This window comes from Somniosus microcephalus, unplaced genomic scaffold, assembly GCF_052327205.1.
Source record: "Somniosus microcephalus isolate GS21.2 unplaced genomic scaffold, FLI_Smic_1.0 unresolved_chr3, whole genome shotgun sequence".
Lineage (NCBI taxonomy): Eukaryota > Metazoa > Chordata > Chondrichthyes > Squaliformes > Somniosidae > Somniosus > Somniosus microcephalus.
This window is the reverse complement of record NW_028225181.1, coordinates 47,298,896-47,309,521: the sequence shown is the minus strand read 5'-3', so window position 1 is coordinate 47,309,521 and position 10,626 is coordinate 47,298,896. Positions and strand designations below refer to the sequence as shown.

Genomic DNA, 10,626 nt, shown 5'->3' with positions numbered 1-10,626 from the left:
TAATAGACACCTGGCAGTGAGTTAAGCAGCCGGTAATAGACACCTGGCAGTGAGTTAAATAGATGGAAATAGACACCTGGCAGTGAGTTAAATAGATGGCAATAGACACCTGGCAGTGAGTTAAATAGACGGTAATAGACACCCGGCAGTGAGTTAAACAGATGGCAATAGACACCTGGCAGTGAGTTAAATAGACGGCAATAGACACCTGGCAGTGAGTTAAATAGACGGCAATAGACACCTGGCAGTGAGTTAAATAGATGGCAATAGACACCTGGCAGTGAGTTAAATAGATGGTAATAGACACCTGGCAGTGAGTTAAATAGACGGAAATAGACACCCGGCAGTGAGTTAAACAGATGGCAATAGACACCTGGCAGTGAGTTAAATAGATGGTAATAGACATCTGGCAGTGAGTTAAATAGACGGTAATAGACGCCTGGCAGTGAGTTAAATAGACGGAAATAGACATCTGGGAGTGAGTTAAATAGACGGAAATAGACATCTGGCTGTGAGTTAAATAGACGGTAATAGACATCTGGCAGTGAGTTAAATAGGCGGAAATAGACATCTGGCTGTGAGTTAAATAGATGGAAATAGACATCTGGGAGTGAGTTAAATAGACGGTAATAGACACCTGGCAGTGAGTTAAATAGATGGTAATAGATACCTGGAAGTATGTGAAATGGACAGAAATAGACACCTGGCAGTGAGTGAAATAGACGGAAACAGAAACCTGGCAGTAAGTTAAATAGACACCTGGCAGTGAGTTAAATAGACGGTAATAGACACCTGGCAGTGAGTTAAATAGACGGTAATAGACACCTGGCAGTGAGTTAAATGGTCAGGAATAGACACCTGGGATTGAGTCAAACAGATGGTAATAGACGCCTGGCAGTGAGTTAAATGGACAGGAATAGACACCTGGGATTGAGTTGAATAGACGGTAATAGACGCCTGGCAGTGAGTTAAATGGACGGAAATAGACGCCTGGCATGAGTTAAACAGGAGATAATAGACACCGGGCAGTGAGTGTAATAGACACCTGGGAGTGAGTTAAATAGACGGAAATAGACACCTGGCAGTTAGTTAAATCGGCGGTAATAGACACCTGGCAGTGAGTTTAATAGACGGTAATAGAAACCTGAAAGTGTGGTAAATAGACAGTAACAGACACCTGGAAGTGTGTTAAATAGAATATAATAGACATCTGGTAGTGAGTTAAATAGACTGTAAAAGACAATTGGTTGTGTGTTAAATAGACACCTGGCAGTGAATCAAATAGAGAAATAGACAACTGGCAGTGAAATAAATAGATGGCAATCGACACCTGGCTTGGGTTAAGTAGACGGTAATAGACACCTGAGAGTGAGTTAAATAGACGGAAACAGACACCAGGTAGTGAGATAAATAGTCGCAAATAGACACCTGGCAGTGAGTTAAATAGACGGTAATAGACACCTGGGAGTGAGTGAAATAGACGGTAATAGACACCTGGCAGTGAGTTAAATAGAAGGAAATAGACACTTGGCAGTGAGTTAAATAGACGGTAATAGACACCTGGCAGTGAGTTAAATAGACGGTAATAGACACCTGGCAGTGAGTTAAATAGACGGTAATAGACACCTGGGATTGAGTTGAATAGATGGTAATAGACACCTGGCAGTGAGTTAAATAGATGGTAATAGACACCTGGCACTGAGTTAAATAGACGGTAATAGACACCTGTTAGTGAGTTAAATAGACGGTAATAGACACCTGGCAATGAATTAAATAGACGGAAATAGACACCTGGAAGTGTGTTAAATTGACGTAAATAGACGGTAATAGACAACCAGCAGTGAATTAAAGAGACGGAAATAGACACCTGGAAGTCTGTTAAATAGAATATAATAGACACATGGCAGTGAGTTAAATAGACGGTAATAGACACCTGGCAGTGAGTTAAATAGACGGTAATAGACACCTGGCAGTGAGTTAAATGGACAGGAATAAACACCTGGGATTGAGCTAAATAGACGGTAATAGACGCCTGGCAGTGAGTTTAATAGAAGGAAATAGACACCTGGCAGTGAGTTAAATAGAAGGAAATAGACACCTGGCAGTGAGTTAAATAGAAGGTAATAGACACCTGGCAGTGAGTTAAATAGACGGTAATAGACACCAGGCAGTGTGTTAAATGGACAGGAATAGACACCTGGGATTGAGTTGAATAGACGGTAATATAAACCTGGCAGTGAGTTAAATGGATGGTAATAGACATCTGGGAATGAGTTAAATAGACGGTAATAGACACCAGGCAGTGAGTTAAGCAGACGGTAATAGACACCAGGCAGTGAGTTAAGCAGACGGTAATTGTTGTGTATGTACCTTTAAGAGAGAACTGATTTTATACTGTAGTACCGGCAGTGACCACACCTGTATATATAGCCATAGCAGGCCTCTGTACTTTCAGTTTAAGCTTACCCTCTGTTCAGTAAACACCTGTTATTATTGTTCTCCTGCAGTCCGTGTATTATTGATACGCGGACACTACAGTAATAGACACCAGGCAGTGAGTTCAGCAGCCGGTAATAGACACCTGGCTGTGAGTTAAATAGACGGTAATAGACACCAAGCAGTGAGTTAAACAGATGGAAATAGACACCTGGAAGTGTGTTAAATAGACACCTTGCTGTGAGTTAAATAGACGGTAATAGACAGCTGGCAGTGAATTATATAGACGGTAATAGACACCTGGCAATGAGTTAAATAGATGGTAATAGACACATGGCAGGGAGTTAAATAGACGGTAATAGACACCTGGAAGTGAGTTAAATAGACGGTAATAGACACCTGGCAGTCAGTTAAATAGACGGAAATAGACACCTGGGAGAGAGTTAAATTGACGCAAATAGACGGTAATAGGCACCCAGCAGTTAAATAGATGGTAATAGAAACCTGGGAGTGAGTTAAGTAGATGGTAATAGACAACTGGCAGTGAGATAAATAGATGGCAATCGACACCTGGCTTGGGTTAAATAGATGGAAATAGACAACTGGGAGTGAGTTAAATAGACGGTAATAGACACCTGGCAGTGAGTTAAGCAGCCGGTAATAGACACCTGGCAGTGAGTTAAATAGATGGAAATAGACACCTGGCAGTGAGTTAAATAGATGGCAATAGACACCTGGCAGTGAGTTAAATAGACGGTAATAGACACCCGGCAGTGAGTTAAACAGATGGCAATAGACACCTGGCAGTGAGTTAAATAGACGGCAATAGACACCTGGCAGTGAGTTAAATAGACGGCAATAGACACCTGGCAGTGAGTTAAATAGATGGCAATAGACACCTGGCAGTGAGTTAAATAGATGGTAATAGACACCTGGCAGTGAGTTAAATAGACGGAAATAGACACCCGGCAGTGAGTTAAACAGATGGCAATAGACACCTGGCAGTGAGTTAAATAGATGGTAATAGACATCTGGCAGTGAGTTAAATAGACGGTAATAGACGCCTGGCAGTGAGTTAAATAGACGGAAATAGACATCTGGGAGTGAGTTAAATAGACGGAAATAGACATCTGGCTGTGAGTTAAATAGACGGTAATAGACATCTGGCAGTGAGTTAAATAGGCGGAAATAGACATCTGGCTGTGAGTTAAATAGATGGAAATAGACATCTGGGAGTGAGTTAAATAGACGGTAATAGACACCTGGCAGTGAGTTAAATAGATGGTAATAGATACCTGGAAGTATGTGAAATGGACAGAAATAGACACCTGGCAGTGAGTGAAATAGACGGAAACAGAAACCTGGCAGTAAGTTAAATAGACACCTGGCAGTGAGTTAAATAGACGGTAATAGACACCTGGCAGTGAGTTAAATAGACGGTAATAGACACCTGGCAGTGAGTTAAATGGTCAGGAATAGACACCTGGGATTGAGTCAAACAGATGGTAATAGACGCCTGGCAGTGAGTTAAATGGACAGGAATAGACACCTGGGATTGAGTTGAATAGACGGTAATAGACGCCTGGCAGTGAGTTAAATGGACGGAAATAGACGCCTGGCATGAGTTAAACAGGAGATAATAGACACCGGGCAGTGAGTGTAATAGACACCTGGGAGTGAGTTAAATAGACGGAAATAGACACCTGGCAGTTAGTTAAATCGGCGGTAATAGACACCTGGCAGTGAGTTTAATAGACGGTAATAGAAACCTGAAAGTGTGGTAAATAGACAGTAACAGACACCTGGAAGTGTGTTAAATAGAATATAATAGACATCTGGTAGTGAGTTAAATAGACTGTAAAAGACAATTGGTTGTGTGTTAAATAGACACCTGGCAGTGAATCAAATAGAGAGAAATAGACAACTGGCAGTGAAATAAATAGATGGCAATCGACACCTGGCTTGGGTTAAGTAGACGGTAATAGACACCTGAGAGTGAGTTAAATAGACGGAAACAGACACCAGGTAGTGAGATAAATAGTCGCAAATAGACACCTGGCAGTGAGTTAAATAGACGGTAATAGACACCTGGGAGTGAGTGAAATAGACGGTAATAGACACCTGGCAGTGAGTTAAATAGAAGGAAATAGACACTTGGCAGTGAGTTAAATAGACGGTAATAGACACCTGGCAGTGAGTTAAATAGACGGTAATAGACACCTGGCAGTGAGTTAAATAGACGGTAATAGACACCTGGGATTGAGTTAAATAGACGGTAATAGACACCTGTTAGTGAGTTAAATAGACGGTAATAGACACCTGGCAATGAATTAAATAGACGGAAATAGACACCTGGAAGTGTGTTAAATTGACGTAAATAGACAACCAGCAGTGAATTAAAGAGACGGAAATAGACACCTGGAAGTCTGTTAAATAGAATATAATAGACACATGGCAGTGAGTTAAATAGACGGTAATAGACACCTGGCAGTGAGTTAAATAGACGGTAATAGACACCTGGCAGTGAGTTAAATGGACAGGAATAAACACCTGGGATTGAGCTAAATAGACGGTAATAGACGCCTGGCAGTGAGTTTAATAGAAGGAAATAGACACCTGGCAGTGAGTTAAATAGAAGGAAATAGACACCTGGCAGTGAGTTAAATAGAAGGTAATAGACACCTGGCAGTGAGTTAAATAGACGGTAATAGACACCAGGCAGTGTGTTAAATGGACAGGAATAGACACCTGGGATTGAGTTGAATAGACGGTAATATAAACCTGGCAGTGAGTTAAATGGATGGTAATAGACATCTGGGAATGAGTTAAATAGACGGTAATAGACACCAGGCAGTGAGTTAAGCAGACGGTAATAGACACCAGGCAGTGAGTTAAGCAGACGGTAATTGTTGTGTATGTACCTTTAAGAGAGAACTGATTTTATACTGTAGTACCGGCAGTGACCACACCTGTATATATAGCCATAGCAGGCCTCTGTACTTTCAGTTTAAGCTTACCCTCTGTTCAGTAAACACCTGTTATTATTGTTCTCCTGCAGTCCGTGTATTATTGATACGCGGACACTACAGTAATAGACACCAGGCAGTGAGTTCAGCAGCCGGTAATAGACACCTGGCTGTGAGTTAAATAGACGGTAATAGACACCAAGCAGTGAGTTAAACAGATGGAAATAGACACCTGGAAGTGTGTTAAATAGACACCTTGCTGTGAGTTAAATAGACGGTAATAGACAGCTGGCAGTGAATTATATAGACGGTAATAGACACCTGGCAATGAGTTAAATAGATGGTAATAGACACATGGCAGGGAGTTAAATAGACGGTAATAGACACCTGGAAGTGAGTTAAATAGACGGTAATAGACACCTGGCAGTGAGTTAAATAGATGGTAATAGACACCTGGCAGTGAGTTAAATAGACGGAAATAGACACCCGGCAGTGAGTTAAACAGATGGCAATAGACACCTGGCAGTGAGTTAAATAGATGGTAATAGACATCTGGCAGTGAGTTAAATAGACGGTAATAGACGCCTGGCAGTGAGTTAAATAGACGGAAATAGACATCTGGGAGTGAGTTAAATAGACGGAAATAGACATCTGGCTGTGAGTTAAATAGACGGTAATAGACATCTGGCAGTGAGTTAAATAGGCGGAAATAGACATCTGGCTGTGAGTTAAATAGACGGAAATAGACATCTGGGAGTGAGTTAAATAGACGGTAATAGACACCTGGCAGTGAGTTAAATAGATGGTAATAGATACCTGGAAGTATGTGAAATGGACAGAAATAGACACCTGGCAGTGAGTGAAATAGACGGAAACAGAAACCTGGCAGTAAGTTAAATAGACACCTGGCAGTGAGTTAAATAGACGGTAATAGACACCTGGCAGTGAGTTAAATAGACGGTAATAGACACCTGGCAGTGAGTTAAATGGTCAGGAATAGACACCTGGGATTGAGTCAAACAGATGGTAATAGACGCCTGGCAGTGAGTTAAATGGACAGGAATAGACACCTGGGATTGAGTTGAATAGACGGTAATAGACGCCTGGCAGTGAGTTAAATGGACGGAAATAGACGCCTGGCATGAGTTAAACAGGAGATAATAGACACCGGGCAGTGAGTGTAATAGACACCTGGGAGTGAGTTAAATAGACGGAAATAGACACCTGGCAGTTAGTTAAATCGGCGGTAATAGACACCTGGCAGTGAGTTTAATAGGCGGAAATAGACATCTGGCTGTGAGTTAAATAGACACCTGGCAGTGAGTTACATAGACGGTAATAGACACCTGGCAGTGAGTTAAATAGACGGAAATAGACACCTGGCATTGAGTTGAATAGACACCTGGCAGTGAGTTAAATAGCTAGAAATAGACACCTGGCAGTGAGTTAAATAGCTAGAAATAGACATCTGGCAGTGAGTTTAATCGATGGTAATAAACACCTGGAAGTGATTTAAATAGACAGAAATAGACACCTGGCAGTGAGTTAAATAGATGGTAATAGACACCTGGGAGTGAGTTAAATAGACGGTAATAGACACCTGGCAGTGAGTTAAATAGATGGTAATAGACACCTGGCAATGAGTTAAGCAGACAGTAATAGAAACAGGGCAGTGAGTTAAGCAGACGGTAATAGACACCTGCCAGTGAGTTCTTCTTCTTATCGTGCCCACGGACTGTCTATACATAGCCTTGCTGTTGAATTCGGCAAGATCTGCAACAGTGCAGGGTTCCTCTAACAATGGGCATTGCAGGAGATGTTGCATAGTCTGTGCCTCAGTTCCACATTCACAAGTTGTCGGGCTGGTTGAATATGCCCATTTGCTTAGTGACACCTTTGAGCAACCTACACCGGTCCTAAGTCTGTTAAGGCACTTCCAGGTTGCCCAGTTGCAATTAGCTCCTGGGGGAAGGCTTTCATCAGGTAAAATTTCCATCGCTGGGGGTTGTTGAAGACTGGCGAGCCGGTCTTTCCACAAGGCGATGCGGGCTTCAGATGAGGTTGATTGTAATGGAACAACAATGTTCATGAAGCGCTTTCTTGACTTTAGACGGCTGGGTGTAGGTGTATGACAATGCAGAGGGTGTCTCTCATCTGATGTTTGACGGAGTCGCTCTTTCTTGCTGGCTACCGTTCTTCTTATATCAGGGGGAGCGATACCCGCCAGGATATATAGGCTGTTGGTGTTTGTTGGTTTTAAGCAACCTGTGATAAATCGGCAGCTTGCATTCAGAACAGCATCCATCTTCTTGGCATGAGTAGACCTTTCCCATGCAGGGCAGGCGTATTCGGCAGTGGAATAGCAAAGAGCATGGGCACTGGTTCGCAATGTTTTCGGGCTTGCTCCCCATCTTGTGTTAGTGAGCTTATTCAGGATGTTGTTTCGTGCGCTCACTTTTGCCTTTGTCTTCTCGATGTGGTTCTTGAAGGTGTGGCATCGGCCAAGGGTGACTCCTAAGTAGATAGGATGCTCACAATGCGTCAGTGTTGCTCCACACCAGGTTACTTTCAGCTGGCGTTTGGCTTCACGGTTTCTGAGGTGGAATGCACAAACTTGTGTCTTTGATGGGTTTGCGCGAAGGTGGTTTTCTTCATAGTAGGAGTTTAGTCCCTCCAAGGCCTGAGAAAGCGTTTTCTCCACGGTGTTAAAATCAGTGCTTTGGGCAGTGACACATAAGTCATCAGCATATATAAAATGGCGTGTAACACTGTCTATAGGTTGGTCACTCGTGTAGATGTTGTACAGCAGCGGTGCAAGCACGCTTCCCTGAGGAAGACCATTCTTCTGAATACGCCACCTGCTGCACTTCCACCTGCTTCAACATAGAACCGGCGATTCTGAAGCATGCTTTCTAACAGCTCTGTTAAGTGAATCTCTTTTGTTATCTCTAGAATCTTGCAGAGGAGACGTCTGTGGTTCACTGTATCGTATGCTGCTGACAGGTCTACAAAAACAGCACCTGTTACCATCCCTTGCTCAAAACCATCTTCGATGTGTTGTGTGAGGTTGAGCAGTTGGCTTGTTGTTGATTTGCCGGGACGGAAACGTGCTTGCTCTGGAATGATCTTCTCATCTACAGTTGGTGCTATCCTATTGAGTATCAGGCGTTCAAATAGCTTATAGGTGTGGCAAAGCAGTGAAATTGGCCGAAAACTCTTAGGATCTGAGGGATCTTTTCCAGGCTTTAATAGTGCTATTACATGTGCCTTCTGCCAGATATTAGGTAGCTTGTGTGTTGCCAGACAGTGGTTGAACAATTGTAGGAGCCATTTCTTTGCTTTCTGTCCAAAATGCTTTATCTGCTCCGTTGCTATGTTGTCAAGACCAATTGCTTTCCCGTGTTTTAGACTAGATATACCAGTTTCCAGCTCTTCCATGGTGAATGGTCTAGTGAAGCCAGGATCATCGCTGTACTTCTTCCTATCTAGTTGTGCTCTTGGTTGTTTCTTGTTGATTTTTCCATTTAGGAGCAACTGGTGTGCAACTTGGTTAGCAGACACATATGGATGTTGGGCAGCTTTCTTGGGATCACCTCCAAGTTTGCGTATAAGAGACCATGCATTCTTGCTGTTTTTTGTAAGATCTGTTGTCTCTATCAAGGTGTTCCAGGTGTTTTGACGTTCTTGAGCGATACTTAACATCACCCTCTCAGCGGTAGATATTGTTTCCTCTGAGAAGGGGTCAGATTCAAACATTGAGACATACTCCCAGTAGAGTTCAGCATTCTCCTTGGTGAGACCAGGGATGTAGTGTACTCTGCAACCTCGGGGGATCTTCCTTCTAGCTGTTTTTTGGACAGCTTTTGCAAAGAGGTTGTAGTGCTCAGGTAGTGGTTTAATGCGTTTAACCTTGCAGTCAAGTGCTCGTGTAAAACCGTTCCAATCGGCCTTCTTGAAGTTGAAGCGCCTTTTGAATGGTACGACGGTTGGTAACACTGCTGCATTTACCTGGATGCCAATAGGACGGTGTTGTGTCTGTGGTATTGGGTCTGTGACAAGCTTCTTGCAGAGGCTTGTGATGTCGTTGCTGGCAATGGCAAGATCTGGATTATATCTACACTTCCAGTGGGCACTGTGGAAGGAGGCTGGCAATTTAGGATCGAGGATGAAACTAAGCTGGTTAGCGTCCATCCATTCTTCGACTGCTTCTCCATCGTTGTTGGTCTCCTTGTACCCCCATTGGGTACTGTGGCTATTAAAGTCTCCAATGATGATCTGTGGTTTATTGTGCAGGTTGGGTACAGGGTTAGAGAAGCTGAAATCTGTGCCAGGTGGCTTGTACACTGAGGTCACTACTACTTTGCTCAGCTCTACGGTTAGAATTTCGATGTTGTCCTCCTCTGTTTTAGAAGTGGCTTCTACAACTGAACCAGCTCTAACAAATACAGCACTGCCATATTGTCGATGAGGTCTTTCAATAGCCAGGACCATTCCTGGTATTTTTGGGCGGTTCTTCTCACTTCCTCTATGTGTCTCCTGCAGGCAGAGGACATCACACTCCAACTCATTGCATAATGTAGCGAGGATGTTTTGTTTAGCTATAGAGAACCCTTCAACGTTACCAGATATAACAGTCAATGCCGGTCCTGAAAAAGACCCGTGTTTCTGACATCGACGACTACTTCCGTCTTCAGGCATGCTGTGCGTGGTGGTGGTAGAATTGGTTGAAACAGGGCCGCGACGTGAACGCTTCTACCTTGACCCCAGCAGTGAATTAAATAGACTGTAATAGACACCCGGCAATGAGTTAAATAGACGGAAATAGACACCTAGAAGTGTGTTAAATAGACACCCGGCTGTGAGTTAAATAGACGGTAATGGACAGCTGGCAGTGAGTTAATTTGATGGTAATAGCCACCTGGAAGTGTGTTAAATAGACGATAATAGACACCTGGCAGTGAGTTAAGCAGACGGTAATAGACACCTGACAATGGATTAAGTAGACTGTAATAGACACCTGGCCGTGAGTTAAATAGACGGTAATAGACAACGGGCAGTGAGTTAAATAGACGGTAATAGACACCTGGCAATGAGTTAAATAGATGGTAATAGAAACCTGAAAGTGTGATAAATAGACAGTAATAGGCACCTGGAAGTGTGTTAAATAGATGGTACAGGAAACTTTTTTTTATCCGGCACCGACGGGACCGACGTGGTGCCAGTT

General features: G+C 43.0%; 1 protein-coding gene across 1 annotated transcript in view; it reads left to right on the top strand.

Moving 5' to 3' along the window:
* The window catches only part of LOC147091404 (protein FAM131B-like), a 131,416-nt gene extending 123,496 nt beyond the window's left edge, over positions 1 to 7,920 (top strand). The window contains exon 6 of the mRNA XM_085976589.1: positions 7,892 to 7,920. Coding sequence (XP_085832715.1) covers positions 7,892 to 7,920 — 29 coding nt within the window. The remainder of the gene's footprint in view (positions 1 to 7,891) is intronic.
* The last annotated feature ends 2,706 nt before the right edge of the window (positions 7,921 to 10,626 follow it).